Below are 20,638 nucleotides of genomic sequence, written 5' to 3' on the forward strand. Positions count from 1 at the left end.
GGAGCCCCAGACCCAGGGTTTCCAGGTGTTCTAATCAGTATCAGGACAGAACACAGAGAGCTCACCATGGAGTTGTTGCTCGGCTGGGTTTTCCTTGTTGCTCTTTTAAAAGGTAACTCATGCTGAACAAGAGACATGGAGTGTGTGAGTGGATCTGAGGGAGACAAACAGTGGGTGTGTGACAGTTTCCTGACCAGGATGTCTTTTGTCTGCAGGTGTCCAGTGTGAGGTGCAGCTGGTGGAGTCTGGGGGAGACCTGGTGAAGCCTGGGGGGTCCCTGAGACTCTCCTGTGCAGCCTCTGGATTCACCTTCAGTAGCTATGGCATGAGCTGGGTCCGCCAGGCTCCAGGGAAGGGGCTGCAGTCGGTCGCAGGTATTAGCAGTAGTGGTGGTAGCACATACTACGCAGACTCCGTGAAGGGCCGATTCACCATCTCCAGAGACAACGGCAAGAACACGCTGTATCTGCAGATGAACAGCCTGAGAGCCGACGACACGGCCGTGTATTACTGTGCCAAGAACACAGTGAGGGGACATCAGTGTGAGCCCAGACACAAACCTCACTGTAGAAGGGGATCTGGACCAGCAGGGGGTGCACACTAGTCACCAATTCTGTGCTTAAGCCCCAGGAGCAGCTGCAGGTGCAGGTTATGGGCAGGTTTCCTGTCAGGGTCTGAGGCTTTCTCTATATAGAGCAGTTTCCCCCAGGGACCCTCTCTGGACACATGATCCTGAGCTCACCTCTTCACTCTCTGACTTGGGAAATTTTTCTAATGGCAAAACTGCTATAGTAGAAACCACAAAAAACAGAGTCACTCACAATGTTTATTCCTGTCCCTAAATACCAATGAATTACAAATATCCTGATGCTCATCAGCTGAACCTTTACAGGAATCCCAGCTGCACTCAGTGTGCATCACAGGATCACCCAGCTCAACGTGCAAGCTTTCTAGAAGCAGCATTAAGCGTGTGCTGGACATGAGGCTACAGAGGCATCGACAATCCAAAGCAAGAGAAGAAAGAGTCTTGGTGGGGGTCAGTGTCGTAAACCATGCTCACAGCATCAATGTCAGTAACACCGTGGGAAAGCATTGGACACCTTCCTGGTGTTGTGTGGATGTGGGGTCTTCAATCCTCACACACACACATGCACACACACGAGTATAAAACCTTTATCACACTACCCTAATTTCTCTGCAGCAAAGTTGGTCCCAAGACAGAAATACAAGCATACAGGAAGACCTCAAGAAGCAGGAAAAATGTGAAATAAACAACCTAACATTACACCTGAAGGAGCTGGAGAAAATACAATGACTGGTGCCTAATATCATGAAGAAATGAAATAGTAATAATGATTATAGCAGATAGACGATATAAAAACTAAGAACAGAACAGATAAAAAAACCAAGATCTGGTTCTTTGAGGAAAAAAAAAACAATAAAATTGAGAAATCTCTGCCTAATTGTATCAAAAAAAATAGAAAAGACCCACATAAATCATATCAGAAATCAATCTGTTTCTCCAGGAAACAAACAGGGTTTCAGAGGGGAGGGGTTGGGGAAACGGGGTACCCGTGTGATGTGTATCAAGGAGGGCACGTGTTGTGCTGAGTACTGGGTATTATACACAACTAGTGAATCATTGAGCACTATATCAGAAACTAATGATGTACTCTAGGTAGCTAACTGAACACTAGTTTTTAAAAAGGAATCACAAGAGATAACGTTGTGGGGCGCCTGAGTGGCGCAGTCGTTAAGCGTCTGCCTTCCGTTCAGGGCGTGATCCCGGCGTTCTGGGATCGAGTCCCACATCAGGCTCCTCCGCTGGGAGCCTGCTTCTTCCTCTCCCACTCCCCCTGCTTGTGTTCCCTCTCTTGCTGGCTGTCTCTATCTCTGTCAAATAAATAAATAAAATCTTAAAAAAAAAAAAAAAGAGATAATGTTGTGAGAGAGAAAAAAAAAAGCTAGAATTATAGAGGAGCATTCCCCCATCCAAATCCTGAAATTATACTCAAAACTCAGTGTTCCAACTGGGGGTGACTGGAGGGGAGGAAGAGCGGATGGTGTAACTGGATGATGGGCATTAAGGAGGCACTTGACGGAATGAGCACTGGGTGTATATGCGACTGATGAATCGCTAATTCTACGTCTGAAACTAATAATACACTATGTAAACTAAATTGAATTTAAAAATTTCTAAAACCTAAAAAAATAAAATAAAATAAATCCATCTGATAGACTCAAACACTTGGAAATTAAGAACCATCCTGATTGAGAATGTTTGGGTCAACAAGGAAATTCCAGAAGAACCTGAGTAATTTATGGAAACCGAAGAGAACGAATTCACATCAGACCAAAACCTATGGGACACTGCAAGGCGGGCCTGAGGGGAAAATACAGAGCCATCCAAGCCTCACTTGAGAGAAGGCAAGGATGATGCCCTGCCCTGGAAGGCGGCTGCAGGTCCCCATCAGGAGAGCCAGGATTCCCTTTCCAGCCTTCTCAGAATGGACTTCTCAGAAAAAAAACTAGGGTTAGGGCTAGGGCCTATGACCAAGGGAGATCTGATCTGCCGGCTGTGTAGACACAATCCTGGATGCCTGCATTGAGGGCATGGTTTGGGAGGAGTGTCAGGCTCAGGGTTTTCGGCAAGTGGTGTGGTGAAGGGGGGGGGGGGGTGATGGGATTGGCTCACGTGGGCATTTAGATATCTCGTGCTCTGAAATCATTCTGCAGGACCCAAATGGCACACTTCCCTTCTGTGTGGCATGCTGATTCCTCAGGTATGGCTCAGGTTTCCCCATTTCCTGGGCCTTTGGAGATAGGCCACTGGAAAGACCTCTGAGAACACAACTAGTGTCAGGGTTAGGGCCTAAGAGCGTGGGAGGTCCGATCTACTGGCTTTGTGCTTATCATCCCTGGGGCCTAATTTGAGATGGTGAGTTGTGGTGAATGTCAGGCCCAGGGTGTTGTTCCTAGGGTCCCCTGAATGCGGGAGTTCGCTGAGATTGACTCAGTGGGACATGGAGATTTCTCCTGCACCAAATAGCTTCTGGAGTCCCAAAGGCACGCTTTCTTTCTGTGTGGCATGCTGAGGCCTCATTTATGCCTCATGTTTACCAATTCCTATGTCTTTGGAGCCAGGCTTCTGGGAGTAGACCTCTCAGAACCCAAACTACAATTAGGGTAGGGTCTAGAGGGTGGAAAGTGTGATTGACCAGCACGGTGGCCCTCCTGGGGGCTGAGTGGAGACAGTAGTTTGGGGTATTTCAGTCTGAGGGTTTGGGGTCACGGGTCTGCTGAAAGTGTGAGTCTGCTGGAATTGGCTCAGGTGGGCATTCAGATTTCTCCTGCTCTGACTCCTTTCTGGAGTCCCACATGGAAAGATTCCCTCTGTGTGGCAGGGTGAGTCCTCTGGTACTGTTTAGGGTTCCGGAAATCTTTGGGGCCTTAGAGCCATGTATCTCTGAATGGACCTCTCAGAACCGAAAGAAGGTTTGGGGTAAGGCCTAGGAGCATGGGAGTTCCGATCTGCTGGCTGTGTGGTGAATTTCGCTGGGGGGTGAGGGGTGTTGATGGCAAGGGTTGGGGAGAGTTGAAGGCCTGGATTTGTGGCCTGGGGGCCAGTGAATGTGGGCAATCATGGGGATTGACTCAGGTAGACATTCAGATTTCTCCTCCTCTGCATCTGTTCTGGAGTTCCATGTGGCATGGTTTCCTTCTCCGTGTCAGCCTGAGTCCTTTGGTATTGCTAACTGATGCCCAGTCTCTGGGTTTTAGGGCCAGGACTCTGGGAATAGACATCTCAGAACCCAAATTAGGGAAAAGGTTAGGGCCTAGCACCGTGTCAGCATAAACACTCCTCTTTCAATTCACTGGCCTCTCAGGACTTCCAATCAGAAACCCAGCTCCAGACACCACTCTAGTTTCCCTTCAGAGAGAGAAGTCAGATGATGGAATAAAACACTCCCTGTGCACAGCACCCTTCTATCCACATAGAATTCCTTGGTCTTTCTCATTCGGGCAGCCCTACAAGACCCACACCAGTGAGAGACACCACAACTTCAATCATCACGTATATATTTGACCTTGTGTTGTTCCTTTCAGTATTTTTATATCAAAGTCAATGTCTCTATTGCTTTGTTAAAATAATAATAATAATAAATAATAATGATGATAATAAGTAATAATAATGATAATGATGATGACATGGTCACCTAAGGGTCTGGATCTCCATAGCCAGACAACATGGCTCTGGTCCAGATAAGGATGAAGACACAACCTCAGCCCGTGAAGCAAACCCCACACCCTCAGGGATCCTGACATGCCTCACGTGTGAAGATTTCCTTTGCTACACGGAGTTGTCTGAGTCCAAAGGATACAGGCAGCCTCCAGCATTCATCCTATTTTCTTCATCAATTTCCCAGTTCAAGTCACAAATGACTCACCAGGCCAAGGTTCCAGAGCCCAGGAGGAGCCTCCAGGTAAGCAGCACCCCCCCCCACCCCCGCCCCGGGAAGGCTGAGAGGAGGCTCCATTTCCTTTGGGAGCACAATGTGCCACTCCCCGAGCTCCTAAAGAACCCACACTCCTTCTCCATTTCTCCATCCCACAAAGGCCACCAAACGCTGTGACAGCTCTGGGGCTGTTTTACTTTAACAAATAATTTCTAATATCAGAATGTGGCTCGCAGAGAGAAAAACATGAACACCCACAAAGGATTCCTTTAATATTTCAGAAGCCTGGTTTCCCATTGTTTAATTAAACGAGGAAATAAAAATGCACAAATAACCCCTTCCACTAGCAGGTCTGATTCACTTCACGGATTCAAAGAAGAGCAGGAAATAAAAGGGTAACAGATGTTCTGATGACCCATCACGTCCATCACCTCAGGTCTGAAACTTCACACACATGGAAGGAAAGAAGCATCAACAAACATCTCGGTTGGCAACTCTGAGAGTCTGAATTGGAGTGACAGGGACAGACGATGAGGCTGTGTGTGTTTGGTGAGGCTGGTGACCCAGACGAAGGTGCTCTGCCAGCTCTCCACCTGTGCCTCACTTGTCCTCAGCCAGGAACCCGCTTGCAGCCCTCACCTGTCACAACGGTCACACGGGAGACTCACAGCCACCCCTGGAGCCCGCCCTGCCCACACCCTGCTGCAGAATGCACTCAGCTCTCCCTTTAACCAGACCTGGAACTCCCCATTTACTGCAAAGCTCCAGGATCCCCCCCTCTTATTCCAAAATTACACTCGCCCAAGGCTTTCCTGAGAAAGGGAGAAGGCTACCTAGTGAATGGTTCACACCTTCTTTCCCCTTCTGTCATATTTCTCTCCACTTACCTTCCTACCTGTGCAAACTGTAGGTGACGTATCCATGGAACATGAACGTGCTCTGAGATCTCAACCTTTCATTGCAGCCTTCTCAGGCCTCCGTGTGCAGTAAAATACCATAGCCATATGACAGGGGGCTTTAAAACTATTACTTACAGGATAATACAGCCCAAATCACCTCGTTCTTAGTTGCTCTTCATTAGGCAGAACAGTTTCTGTATTAAAAGCCTTTCCATAGATATGACCTTCCAGCAATCTCATAAGGAGGAAACAGAAACTCCGTGCGATAACCTGACTCACCCAGAGTCAGGCAAGCAGTTCCTGAACTCAGCCCAGGGCCCCTGACACCAAGCCCCCTGAAGCCACCAGCATGCCTCTATCCAAAGGAATTCCCAAAGATTCCCTTCTGACTCCACCACCAAAGAAACTACAGAGAAAATACGGCTCCTCAAAATTTCAAGATGATACGTTTAGTAAAGCTAGATAGTCAGGCTCAACTTTTAAACAGGAAAAGGCTGCTTTGAATAATTTTGAATTTTCCCTCGACCCTAATTGTAACTCTTTGGATGAAAAGACTAATCAATGATGAAACATCACCTTTGACAAATGACAAGACATCATCCAAGTCTGTATCTGACGACAAAATGCCAGACAAAACTCTAGATGTTTTCCACTCATCCATACCCTAAGCCCAACTGAATGAACACTGTTAGATTAAGGAACAGATGATATGTTAAAACTACATAAAGAGTAAATCTCACCTTCCCTTTCTAATAAAAGAGCGTTTCTAGGAAACGGACGTTCAAAATTACATTCAAAAGCAGTAAAGGAACAGAGAAATTGTGATCCCTGCAAAGTTCTACCTGCAGGGAAACTAAGTAACTCTTGCACCAAACCCAGAATGCTGACAGCACGTAAGTTTTACTTCATGGCTCAGCTAGAGAAAAGAGAAAAGTCCAGGAGGTTTTGGGATAATGAGAGGTTTTACCTCCAGTCCCGACATGGATATGACATCGCACCAAACGTTCCTGCTGCTTTCTCTGAACGCTGGCGTCCTACAAGCTGCCTCACTGACTCAGATGCTGACGTTCAAAACCTCGGGTCTCGTGGAGCCAGAGCAGAGAAGTGCTGTCAGCTGGGGAAAAGAAGGCACCTCGGACCTATACCCTGCACACCTGCTTCGGTCTCTGGGAGAAGGGAAACACAGACTGGTTTCTTAGTAATTATCTTCATTCTAAATACACCAATGACCTTGCCTTTTCTGGAAAGTGGAATTACTCTTCTAAAGAAACCCTCAATTCATCTGTTCCAAGTGCAACTAGAGTGGGGTCTGGTTTATGCCCGCCTCCAGGCCCCCACCTGGAGGACTTTCCAGCACGCTTCTATCTGCCAATTACCACCAACCCGGGACCACGGGGGCACAGGGTACAATGCTGAGGGTGAGGTTGGGGGACATCTCAGGGGCTTGTTACGGCCACACCTGTGCCTGGGGCAGTGGGAACCTGGAGGACCTTCCAGTACGATTCTAAGAGCCAATTACTACCAACCTAGGGGCACCCGGGACATAATGCAGAAGTTCAGGGACTGCTCTGGGGCTTGTTACCACCACACCTGTGCCCAGGGGAGCAGGGAACACCCTGCTGAACTCGGGGTACTGCTCAAGGTCCATCATCTCCACTGTCAGGGGACGGGGGGACAACCCACTGAAGTTGGGGACTATATGTGGTCCTTACCCGCACTCTTCCCAGGGAATACCAGAAACCCTCAAATGTCTGCAACCCATCCCACAAAAGCTCAGGTGAGCGGAGGTCCTGGAGTTCACGCGTCTAGGGAATATGGCCAGTTGACGGACATTGGGCAGAAGAGACTTGCAAGGAAAAGAAAACTCACCCGAGTCCCCATGATGAACTCTCTCCACGCGCCCTTCTAGAACCCTGCCTCCCAGCCGGGGCACACCCTAGCCCTGAACCCACCCCCCAGCACACAGCACTCACTCACCAACCGGGAACTGTGCAGAGCAACACTCCCTCCCAGCGCCCCTTCTTCTGCCCCAGGTCTGCAACCCGCTGCAGCTCCAGGTCTGCCCACAGAGACGTAGCTCCACCCCCATGCGGTGATTGATCCCAGAGGGTGGTGCCTCAGCCCCGTGGATGCCGGGTAACCCCTGCTCCGCAATCCTGCAAGTGCAGGGGGTCCAGGAGGCACATCCTCACCCCAACTCCTGGCACAGGCATGAGTAGGGTCATGGGACGGGCCCCCCCACACACACCTGGCCCCTTCTGGGGACTCCTTTAGCTGCAGACCACCCTCAGAGCCCTGCCCCTTCCCTTTCTGCACCAGTCCTCCCTGCAGGGGTGTGCCTGGTTCCAGATAAGGTCAGCTGCTCTCAGACCCTCCCAGGCTTGGGCTTTAGGAAATGCAGTGGTTTCATGCATGTCCAAGGCAACTTTAAGACCCAAAAAGTAATGCTCTAAGCGGGAACAACCTCATCTTCTGGTCTCACCCATGGAGTGGATAGTGCTTCTCAGACCTTCAAAGCTACCTTCTAGGATGAGCCCATTTGTGCTGGAATCCATATACACATGCTTTGTTCTGCAGGGAAGCGTCCAGGATGAAGACCAGTGCCCTTCTCTGCCGTTGGAGTTGTGAACCAACATTTATTTTTCACTTAAAATAAACGTGTTATTGTCAACACTACATGAACAAACATTTTTAAACATTTTAGAGAGAAATGAAGAGAGTTTTATTCAAACCCAAGTCAGGACAGCTGCCTGGGGAGACACAATCTTCACAAGGAAGGGAGTGCTCCTGGGAAGGAACATTGGGGCAGGATTGTGTATTTGTTCTGTTTTGTTTTATGTACTGAGTTACACAACATGATGAGGAAGGGGATTCCAGAAAGTTACACTTTTCTTATGTTTTCAGTATGTGGATGTCAGTATAACTTTAATCTTATGGGAACCAAAGAGGTTCTTTTGTTTTTCTTATCTCTTTGTTTGCAATGGCCTTTTTTGGTTATCTTTTTCTTCTCGAAGCAGATGGACAATATGTGCTTGGGGCAGAAATAGAGCCCATGCTTTGAGGTTTTACCCAGTCTTTTTGCACTGGGTAAAATGTTGAAGGATTGCCTCCTGGAGAGTCCAGGATCAGGGCCCAGAGAAGATAAAAATTTCCTGGGGAAAGGGAAAAGATGGCAGAGGTGTAGGGGACCCTTTTTTCAGCTGGTCCCATGAATCAAGCTGTATATCTACCAGACCTTCCTGAACACCCACAAAATCATCCTGAGACGCAGGAAGCTACATCTGGATCTCTACAAATGAACATCTCCAGCGCTGAGTATTCAGGTACAAAGCAGGGAGCCATGTATCCATGCACAGATATCAGAAGATAAACGGAAGGGGGAGGGAGCCTCCACACTCAAGCACTGGGAAGCAGTAGCCACATGCACTGGGGAGCGGGCGGATGCGCGGACCGGCACCCGCCAGAAAGCAGACTGAGACCATGAGCCCGGGATCGCGTGTGACCAGACTGAAAACCGGAGCTCCGGAGTGAGCGCGAACCACACAGAAACAGAGAGCTCGGGAGCACGCGTGGGAACCGGGGGTGGCTGGCGGTGTTAGAAGCACAAAGGACAGAAATGTGCTGGCCCTGGAAGTGAGGGCTGGGACACTGGCTGTGGGGCGCACAACCTAGGACGCTGCAGGGTTTTTAGCAGCACCGACAGAAACAGAGTTAAAGAGGCCAGAAGAGCTCAGTGGAGAGTGGACTGCAATCTCTCTGGTCTGAGACAGAGGCTAGGATTCGGCCACTGCTGCTCTGACTCTCAGAAGAGGCACAGAAAACCGCCAGGGAAAGCTGCCAGAGAACAAAAGCCCGGAAATACCAGCTCACTGTGCCCATCCCCATCCCCCCTAACAGGGGACATGGAGACTCTACCCAAACAGGGTTCCCTGAATATCAGCACAACAGGTCTCTCCCCCAGAAGGCAGGCTGAAAAATCAAGAAGCCCACATCCCTAAGGTCCCTATAAAACAAGTGCACACTGCCTTGGTCCTGGTCAATAATTTGGGCTCTGGGCAACCACGCAACCTCTCCTCATCAGAATGATAAGAAGGAGAAATCCCCCACACCAAAGAAAAGATAATGAGTCTGTGGCCTCTGTCACAGAACTGATGGATATGGATATAACCAAATTATCAGAAATGGAATTCAGAGTAACAATGGTCAAGATGATGTGTAGACTTGAAAAAAATATTATCGAAAACATTAACAAGAATATAGAATGTCTAAGCACGGAAATGAGAGCAAATTTGGCAGAAATTAAAAATGCTATGAATCAAATGCGGTCAAAACCAGATGCTCTGACGGCCAGGGTAAATGAGGCAGAAGTATGAATTAGTGAATTGGAGGATGGGATGGTAGAAGAGAAAGTTAATACAGGAACTTGGCTCGAAAAAATCCAATCTCAGGAATGTAGGTTATGGGAGATTACTGACTCAATGAACCATTCCAATGTCAGAATCATTGGCATCCCCGAGGGGGTGGAGAAAGAGAGAGGTCTAGAAGAGATATGTGAACAAATTGTATCTGAAAACTTCCCTAATCTAGCAAAGGAAACAAGCATTCATGTCCAAGAGGCAGAGAGGACCCCTCCCAAGCTCAACCATGACAAACCTACGCCATGTCACGTCATAGTGCAATTCGCAAATATTAGCTCCAAGGGTACAGTACTGAAAGTGGCCAGGGCAAAGAAATTTCTCACGTACCAAGGCAAAGGTATCAGAATTACATCAGACCTGTCTACACAGACCTAGAATGAGAGAAATGGTTGGGGGGGGCATTTTAAAAACTCTTTCAGAGAAAAACATGCAGCCAAGGATCATTTATACAGCAAGGCTGTCATTCAGAATTGATGGAGAGATAAGGACCTTCCAAGATCAGCAGACACTGACCAATTTCGTAACCACGAAACCAGCCCTACAGGAGATATTAAGGGGGGGTTCTATAAAAGTAAAAAGGCCCCAAGAGTGATACAGAACACAAACTTACAATCTATAGAAACAAAGTCTTTACAGGCAACATGACGTCATTAAAATCATATCTCTCAATAATCACTCTCAATGTGAATGGCCTAAATGCTCCCATAAAACACCACAGGGTTGCAGATTGGATAAAAAGACATGACCCATCCATTTCCTGTCTACAAGAGACTCATCTTGAACCGAAAGAAACATCCAGACTGAAAGTGGAGGGATGGAGAACCATTTTTCATGCCAATGGACCTCAAAAGAAAGCTGGGGTAGCAATTCTCATATCAGATAGATTGGATTTTAAACTAAAGACTGTAGTTAGAGACACAGAAGGACACTATATTATTCTTAAAGGATGTATCCAAGAATGGATATGACAATTATAAATATCTACACTCCCAACAGGGGAGCAGCAAGATACACAAGCCAACTCTTAATCAGAATAAAGAGACATATAGATAAAAATACGTTAATCATAGGGGACCTCAACACTCCACTATCAGCAATAGACAAATCACCTAAGCAAAAAATCAACAAAGAAACAAGAGCTTTGACTGCCATACTAGACCAGATGGACCTCATAGATATATATAGAACACTACACCCCAGAACAACAGAATACTCATTCTTTTCAAATGCACATGGAACTTACTCCAGAATAGACCATACACTGGGTCACAAAACAGGTCTTAACCGATATCAAAAGACTGAAATTATTCCCTGCATATTCTCAGACCACAATGCTTTGAAATTGGAACTCAACCACAAGGAAAAATTTGGAAGACACTCAAACACTTGGAAACTAAGATCCATCCTGTTCAAGAATTATTGGATAAACCAGGAAATCAAAAATCAATTTAAAAAACTTATGGAGACCAATGAGAATGAAAACGCAGCCTTCCAAAACCTATGGGACACTGCAAAGGCAGTCCTAAGGGGAAAATACATAGCCATCCAAGCCTCACTCAAAAGTATAGAAAAATCTAAAATGCAGTTTTTATATTCTCACCTCAAGAAGCTGGTGCTGGAACAGAAGGACAGGCCAAACCCATGCACAAGAAAGCAATTGATCAAGATTAGATCAGAGATCAATGAATTAAAAACCCGGAGCACGGTAGAGCAGATCAATAGAACTAGAAGCTCGTTCTTTAAAAGAATAAATAAGATCGATAAGCCACTGGCAAGACATTCAAAAGAATAGAGAAAGGACCCAAATTAATAAAATCATGAATGAAAAGGGAGAGATCACGATCAACACCAATGAAATAGGAAGGATCATTAGAAACTTTTATCAACAGCTATATGCCAATAAATTAAACAACCTGAAAGAACTGGATGCCTTCCTGGAAACCTATAAACTACCAAGACTGAAACACGAAGAAATTGATTATTTAAACAGACTGATTAATTATGAAGAGATTGAAGCAGTGATCAAAAACCTCTCAAAAAACAAGGGTCCAGGGCCTGACAGATTCCCCGGGGAATTCTACCAAACATTCAAAGAAGAAATAATACCTATTCTTCTGAAGCTGTTTCAAGAATAGAAACAGAAGGAAAACTACCAAACTCATTCTATGAGGGCAGTATTATCTTGATCCCCAAACCAGGCAAAGACCCCATCAAAAAGGAGAATTACAGACTGATATCCCTGATGAATATGGACACCAAAATTCTCAACAAGTTCCTAGCTAATAGGATCCAACAGTACATTAAAAGGACTATCCATCATGACCAAGTGGGATTCATCCCTGGGATGCAAGGGTGATTCAACCTTCACAAATCGATCAGTGTGATAGATCATATCAACAAGAAAAGAGTCAAGAACCATATTGATGCAGAAAAAGCATTTGACAAAATACAGCATCCTTTCTTCCTTAAAACCCTTCAAAGTGTAGCGATAGAGGTTACATTCCTCAATTTCATAAAAACCATCCATGAAAAGCCTGCAGCAAATATCATTCTCAATGGGGAAAAGCTGGAAGCCTTTCCCTTAAGATCAGGAACATGACAAGGATGCCATTATTATTCAACATAGTACTAGAAGTCCTTGCAACAGCAATCAGACAACAAAAAGTGATAAAAGGTATCCAAATTGGCAAAGAGGAAGTCAAACTGTCTGTCTTCGCAGATGACATAATACTCGATCTGGAAAACCCAAAAGAATCCACCCCAAAACTACTAGAACTTATAGAGCAATTCAGTAATGTGGGGGGATACAAAATCAATGCTCAGAAATCAGTTGCATTTCTATACACAAACAATGAGACTGAAGAAAGAGAAATTAGGGAATCCATTCCATTTACAATAGCACCAAAAATCATACGTTATCTCAGAATTAACTTAACCAGAGACATAAAGGATCTATATTCTAGAAACTACAAATCACTCCTAAAAGACATTGAGGAAGACACAAGAAGACGGAAAAATATTCCATGCTCATGGATCAGAAGAATTAACATAGTTAAAATGTCCATGCTACCCAGAGCAATCTACACTTTCAATGCTATCCCGATCAAAATACCAATGACATTTTTCAAAGAACTGGAACAAACAGCCCTTAAAATTGTGTGGAACCAGAAAAGGTCCCGAACTGCCAAGGAATTGTAGAAAAGGAAAAACAAAGCTGGGGGCATCACAATGCCAGATTTCAAGCTCTACTACAAAGCTGTGATCACAAAGACAGCATGGTACTGGCACAAAAACAGACACATAGACCAATGGAACAGAATAGAGAACCCAGAAATGGGCCCTTGGCTCTTTGGGCAACTAATTTTTGACAAAGCAGGAAAAAACATCCAGTGGAAAAAAGACAGTCTCTTCAATAAGTGGTGCTGGGAAAATTGGAGAGCTACATGCAAAAGAATGAAACTTGACCACTCTCTCACACCATACACAAAGATAAACTCCAAATGGATGAAAGACCTCGATGTGAGACAGGAATCCATCAAAATCCTAGAGGAGAACATAGGCAGCAACCTCTATGGCATCGGCCAAAGCAACCTATTTCATGACACATCTCCAAAGGCAAGAGAAACAAAAGATAAAATGAACTTGTGGGACTTCATTAAGATAAAAATCTTCTGAAGAGCCAAGGAAACAGTCAAAAAAACTAAGAGACAGTCCACGTAATGGGAGAAGATATTTGCAAATGACACTACAGATAAAAGACTGGTATCCAAGATCTACAAAGAACTTCTCAAACTCAATACATGAGAAACAAATAATCAAATCATAAAATGGGCAGAAGATATGAACAGACACTTTTCCAATGAAGACATGCAAATGGCTAACACACACATGAAAAAATGTTCGAAATCAATAGCCCTCAGGGAAATTCAAATCAAAACCACCTTGAGATACCACCTTACAGCAGTTAGAATGGCAAAAATTGACAAGGCAAGAAACAACAAATGTTGGAGAGGATGTGGAGAAAGGGGATCCCTCTTACACTCTTGGTGGGAATGCAAGTTGGTACAGCCATTCTGGAAAACCGTGTGGAGGTCCCTTAAAAAGTTAAAAATTGAGCTACCCTATGACCCAGCCATTGCACTACTGGGTATTTACCCCAAAGATACAGACGTAGTGAAGAGAAGGGCCATATGCACCCCAATGTTCATAGCAGCATTGTCCACAATAGCTAAATCATGCAAGGAGCTGAGATGCCCTTCAACAGATGACTGGATTAAGAAGTTGTGGTCCATATATACAATGGAATATTTCTCAGCTATCAAAAAGAACAATTCCACAACATTTGCAGCAACATGGACAGGACTGGAGGAGATAATGCTAAGTGAAATAAGTCAAGCAGAGAAAGAGAATTATCATATGGTTTCACTCATTTATGGAACATAGTAAGTGGGAAGATCAGTAGGAGAAGGAACAGAAGAATGAAGGGAGGGTAAACAGAAGGGGGAATGAACCATGAGAGACTATGGAGTCTGCAAAACCAACTGAGGGCTTCAGAGGGGAGGGGTTTGGGGGACTGGGATAGGCCAGTGATGGGTATTAAGGAGGGCACATATTGCATGGAGCATTGGGTGTTGTATGCAAATAATGGATCATGGAACATTACATCTAAAACTAAGGCTGTACTGTATGATGACTAACATAACATAATAAAAATTATTATTAAAAAAAGATAAAAATTACTTTTAGCTTTATAATTACTACTAAATGGAGAAACTTGAAACAGAAGCACTTTTAACAAGTGTACGAAAAAATCAAAATGTTGCCTACAGAAGGTTATCTCCTCCAAGGTTTTGAACATCAGCATCTGAGTCAGTGATGCAGCTTGTCACAGGACACCAGCGTTCACAGCAGCAGGTACATTTGGCACAATGTCATATCAATGTCAGGACTGGAGGTAAAACCTCTCATTAACCCAAAACTTCCTGGACTTTTCTCTTTTCTCTAGTTGAGTCACGAAGTAAAACTTAAGTAGCTGTCAACATTCTGGATTTGGTGACACACTGATCCAGGAATAAGACATTCAGATATCAGAGCCAAGAACAGGTTCAGGTCTGCACACAGTTCAGGGATTTGGCAGGGTACTCATGTCCTCAAACAAGAATTAGGACTTGGGCCCTCAGTGTCCTACTGAGTACGGTTTGTGTGGTGTCCACCTGTTCCTTCTCTTGATGGGTCTGGTTTTGAGTATGAAATACTTTGTCTCATGAATATGCAAATTATCTGAGGTTCACTCACTTAACTGTAGGACTATCTGTGCCCTGAGAGCAAGCACCACCCAACTGCATCCCGTCCCCTACAGAAACCACTGAGTGCACAGCCCCTCACCCTGGCATGGAGCTGGAGAATCTTCTTCCTGGTGGCACTGACTACACATAAAGGACTCCCCAGTTTCTGGGCTGAGGAGGGGACAAAGGCCAGTCAAGGATGTCTTCATCCCCACCTGTTCCCTCTCCACGGGTGTGCACACATCCCGCTGGTACAGTCTGGGGCTGAGGTGAGGAAGCCAGTACATCCAGGAAGGTCTCCTGTAAGGCATCTGGATACATGTTCACTGACTACTGTATGCCCTGGGTGTGACAGGCCCCTGTACAAGGGCTTGAGTGGATGGGATGAATTGATCCCAAAGATGGTGCCACCAGTTATGCACAGAAGTTACAGGCAGAGTCACCCTGATGGCAGACATGTCCACAAGCACAGCCTACATGGATCTGAGCAGTCTGAGGTCTGAGGACATGGCCATGTATCACTGTGGGGGACACACAGTGTGAGAACCCGCATCCTTGGTGTGTCGGAAACCCTGGGGTGGGGTCAGGAGTGGTGGTGGGTAAGGAGAGGTGAAGTACAAGGATTCCCCTGCCTTCGTTATACCGAAGTGTCAGAAGTTTGGGGCAAAGAATCATGTTCTCATGAGGATCCCAGTCGTTTAGGGAAATGTTTGAAGAGTCCAAGTATACTGAAATAAAGACACAGGTAATAGGTTTGCATAAAATAACACCTCTTTTTTCTTTTCTTTTTTTATTTTTCTAATGTTCAGTTAGCCAACATCATTAGTTTTTGTAGTAGTGCTCAGCAATTCATTAGTGTGTATAACACCCAATGCTGATCACAATATGTGCCCTCCTTAATACCCATTCTTCCGATCCATGAGCATGGAATGTTTTTGCATCTTTCTGTGTCTTCCTCAATGTCTTTCATTAGTGTTCTGTAGTTTCTAGAGTATAGATACTTTACCTCTTTGGATAGGCTTATTCTGAGGTATCTTACAGTATTTGGTGCTATTGTAAAGGAAATGGTTTCACTAATTTCTCTTTCTTGAGTCACATTGTTAGTGTATAGAAAAGGAATTGATTTCTGTGCATTGATTTTGTATCCTGCCACATTGCTGAATTTCTGTATGAGTTCTACTAATTTGGGGGTGGAGTCTTTTCAGTTTTCCACATAAAGTATCATTTCATCTGTGAACAGAGAGAGTTGGACTTCTTTTTTGCCTGTTTCATGCCTTTTATTTCTTTTTGTTGTCTGATTCCTGAGGCCAGGACTTCTAATACTACATTGAACAATAGTGGTGAAAGTAGGCATCCCTGTCATGCTCCTGACCTTAAGGGAAGAGCTCTCAGGCTTTCCCTATTGAGAATGATATTCGCTGTGGGATTTTCATGAATGCCTTTTATGATATTGAGGAATGTTCCTTCTATTCCTACACTGTGAAGAGTTTTAATTAAGAAAAGATGCTGTATTTTATCAAATGCTTTTTCTGCATAAATTGAGAGGATCATAGGGTTCTTGTATCTTCTTTTGTTAATGTGATCTATCACGTTGATTGATTTGGGAATGTTGAACCACCGTTGCATCCCAGGAATAAACCCCACCTGGTCATGGTGAATAATCTTTTAATGTACTGTTGGATTCTGTTGGCTAGTATGTTGTTGAGGTTTTTGTCATCCATATTCATCAGGGATATTGGTCTGTAATTCTTCTTTTGGGTGGGGTCTTTGCCTGGTTTGGGGATCAATGTAATGCTGGCCTCATAGAACAAGTTTGGAAGTTTTCCTTCCATTTCTACTTTTTGAAATAGCATCAGTATAATAGGCGTTATTTCTTCTTTAAACGTTTGGAAGAATTCCTCTGGGAAGCCATCTGGCCCTCGACTCTTGTTTTTGGGGAGAATTTTGATTACCGCTTCAATTTCTTTGCTGGTTATGGCTCTATTTAGGTTTTCTATTCTTCAAGTTTCAGTTTTGGTAGTTTATAAATTTCTAGGAATGCATCCCTTTCTTCCAGATTGCCTAATTTGTTATCATATAGTTACTCAAATTATGTTCTTATGATTTTTTGTATTTCTTCAGTATTGGTTTTGATCTCTCCTCTTTCCTTCATGATAGTATTTATTTTGGTTATTTCTCTTTTCTTTTGGATAAGTCTGGCCAGAGGTTATCGATCTTTTAATTCTTTCAAAGAAGCAGCTTCTAGTTTCGTTGATCTGTTCTACTGTTCCAGTTTCCATTTCATTGATTTCTGCTCTTATCTTTATTATTTCTCTTCTCCTGCTGGGTTTAGGCTTTATTTGCTGTTCTTTCTCCAGATCATTTAGGTGTAAGATTAGCTTGTGTTTTTTTGTTTTTTTGGGTTTTTTTTTATAATGATTTTTTATTATATTATGTTAGTCACCATACAGTACATCCCCAGTTTTCGATGTAAGGTTCGATGATTCATTAGTTGTGTATAACACCCAGTGCACCATGCAATATGTGCCCTCCTTACTACCCATCACCGACCTATCCCATTCCCCCAAACCCCTCCCCTCTGTAGCCCTCAGTTTGTTTCTCATAGTCCATAGTCTCTCATGTTTCATTCCCCCTTCTGATTACCCCCCCATTTCTTTATCCCTTTCTTCCCCTACTGATCATTCTAGTTCTTATGTTCCATAGATGAGAGAAATCATATGATAGTTGTCTTTCTCTGCTTGACTTATTTCACTTAGCATTATCTCCTCCAGTCCTGTCCATGTTGCTGCAAATGTTGTGGAATTGTTCTTTTTGATAGCTGAGAAATATTCCATTGTATATATGGACCACAACTTCTTTTTTTTTTTTTAATAATGATTTTTTATTATATTATGTTAGTCACCATACAGTACATCCCCGGTTTTCGATGTAAGGCTCGATGATTCATTAGTTGTGTATAACACCCAGTGCACCATGCAATATGTGCCCTCCTTACTACCCATCACCGGTCTATCCCATTCCCCCACCCCCCTCCCCTCTGTAGCCCTCAGTTTGTTTCTCAGAGTCCATAGTCTCTCATGTTTCATTCCCCCTTCTGATTACCCCCCCTTTCTTTATCCCTTTCTTCCCCTACTGATCATTCTAGTTCTTATGTTCCATAGATGAGAGAAATCATATGATAGTTGTCTTTCTCTGTTTGACTTATTTCACTAAGCATTATCTCCTCCAGTGCCGTCCATGTTGTAGCAAATGTTGAGAACTCATTCTTTCTGATTGCTGAGTAATATTCCATTGTATATATGGACCACAACTTCTTAATCCAGTCATCTGTTGCAGGGCATCTCGGCTCCTTCCACGATTTAGCTATTGTGGACATTGCTGCTATGAACATTGGGGTGCATATGGCCCTTCTCTTCACTACGTCTGTATCTTTGGGGTAAACACCCAGTACTACAATGGCTGGATCATACGGTAGCTCCATTTTTAACTTTTTAAGGGACCTCCACACTGTTTTCCAGAGTGGCTGTACCAACTTGCATTCCCACCAACAATGTAGGAGGGATCCCCTTTCTCCACATCCTCTCCAACAATTGTTGTTTCTTGCATTGTCTATTTTTGCCATTCTAACTGGCGTAAGATGGTATCTCAGTGTGGTTTTGATTTGAATTTCCTTGATGGCTAATGATTTTGAACATTTTTTCATGTGTCTGTTAGCCATTTGTATGTCTTCATTGGAAAAGTGTCTGTTCATATCTTCTGCCCATTTTTTGATTTGTTTATTTGTTTCTCGTGTATTGAGTTTGAGAAGTTCTTTGTAGATCTTGGGTACCAGTCCTTTATCTGTAGTGTCATTTGCAAATATCTTCTCCCATTCCGTGGGCTGCCTCTTAGTTTTTCTGACTGTTTCCTTGGCTGTGCAGAAACTTTTAATCTTGATGAAGTCCCATAAATTCATTTTGTCTTTTGTTTCTCTTGCCTTTGGGGATGTATCATGAAAAAGATTGCTTTGGCCGATGTCGTAGAGGTTGCTGCCTATGTTCTCCTCTAGAATTTTGATGGATTCCTGTCTCACATCGAGGTCTTTCATCCATTTGGAGTTTATTTTTGTGTATGGTGTGAGATAGTGGTCAAGTTTCATTCTTTTGCATGTAGCTGTCCAATTTTCCCAGCACCATTTATTGAAGAGACTGTCTTTTTCCCACCGGATGTTTTTTCCTGCTTTATCAAATATTAGTTGCCCAAAGAGCTGAGGGTCCATTTCTGGGCTCTCTATTCTGTTCCATTGGTCTATGTGTCTGTTTTTGTGCCAGTACCATGCTGTCTTTGTGATCACAGCTTTGTAGTACAGCTCGAAATCCGGCATTGTGATGCCCCCAGCTTTGTTTTTCCTTTTCAACAGTTCCTTGGAGATTCGGGGCCTTTTCTGGTTCCATACAAATTTAAGGATTATTTGTTCCAGTTCTTTGAAAAATGTCGTCGGTATTTTGATCGGGATAGCATTGAAAGTGTAGATTGCTCTGGGTAGCATGGACATTTTAACTATGTTAATTCTTCCGATCCATGAGCATGGAATATCTTTCCATCTTTTTATGTCTTCCTCAATGTCTTTTAAGAGTGATTTATAGTTTCTAGAATATAGATCCTTTACGTCTCTGGTTAAGTTAATTCCAAGGTAACGTATGGTTTTTGGTGCTATTGTAAATGGGATGGATTCCCTAATTTCTCTTTCTTCAGTCTCATTATTCGTGTATAGAAATGCAACTGATTTCTGAGCATTGATTTTGTATCCCGCCACACTACTGAATTGCTCTATAACTTCTAATAGTTTGGGAGTGGATTCTTTTGGGTTTTCCATAAAGAGTATCATGTCATCTGCGAAGGGAGACATTTTGACTTCTTCTTTGCTGATTTGGATACATTTGATCCCTTTTTGTCGTCTGATTGCTGTTGCAAGGACTTCTAGTACTATGTTGAATAATAGTGGCGAGAGTGGGCATCCTTGTCGAGTTCCTGATCTTAAGGGAAAGCTTCCAGCTTTTCCCCATTGAGAATAATATTTGCAGTAGGCTTTTCATAGATGGCTTTTATGAGATTGAGAAATGTACCTTCTATTCCTACACTCTGAAGGGTTTTAATCAGGAAAGGATGCTGTATTTTGTCAAATGCTTTTTCGGCATCGATTGAGAGGATCATATGGTTCCTGAGTCTTTTCTTGTTGATATGATGTATCACGCTGATTGATTTGCGAATATTGAACCACGCTTGCATCCCAGGTATGAATCCCACTTGATCGTGGTGGATAATCCTTTTAATGAACTGTTGGATTCTATTAGCAAGTATCTTGTTGAGGATTTTGGCATCCATATTCATTAGGGAAATCGGTCTGTAATTCTCCTTTTTGAGGGGGTCTTTGCCTGGTTTGGGGATCAAGGTAATATTGGCCTCAGTAGAATGAGTTTGGTAGCTTTCCTTCTGTTTCTATTTTTTGAAATAGCTTTAGGAGAATAGGTATTATTTCTTCTTTGAATGTTTGGTAGAATTCCCCAGGAAAACCATCCGGGCCTGGAGTTTTGTTATTT

The 20,638-nt window shown here is 43.9% G+C and overlaps 1 gene segment (V, D, J or C); it reads left to right on the forward strand.

Annotated features, from left to right (window-relative positions):
* Window positions 1–20,638, forward strand: part of LOC125282236 (immunoglobulin heavy variable 3-23-like) — a 65,841-nt gene continuing 45,203 nt past the window's right edge. The window contains 2 exon segments of the V gene segment in view: window positions 1–112; window positions 216–542. Coding sequence covers window positions 67–112; window positions 216–542 — 373 coding nt within the window.

Source organism: Ursus arctos, unplaced genomic scaffold (genome assembly GCF_023065955.2).
Source record: "Ursus arctos isolate Adak ecotype North America unplaced genomic scaffold, UrsArc2.0 scaffold_25, whole genome shotgun sequence".
NCBI lineage: Eukaryota > Metazoa > Chordata > Mammalia > Carnivora > Ursidae > Ursus > Ursus arctos.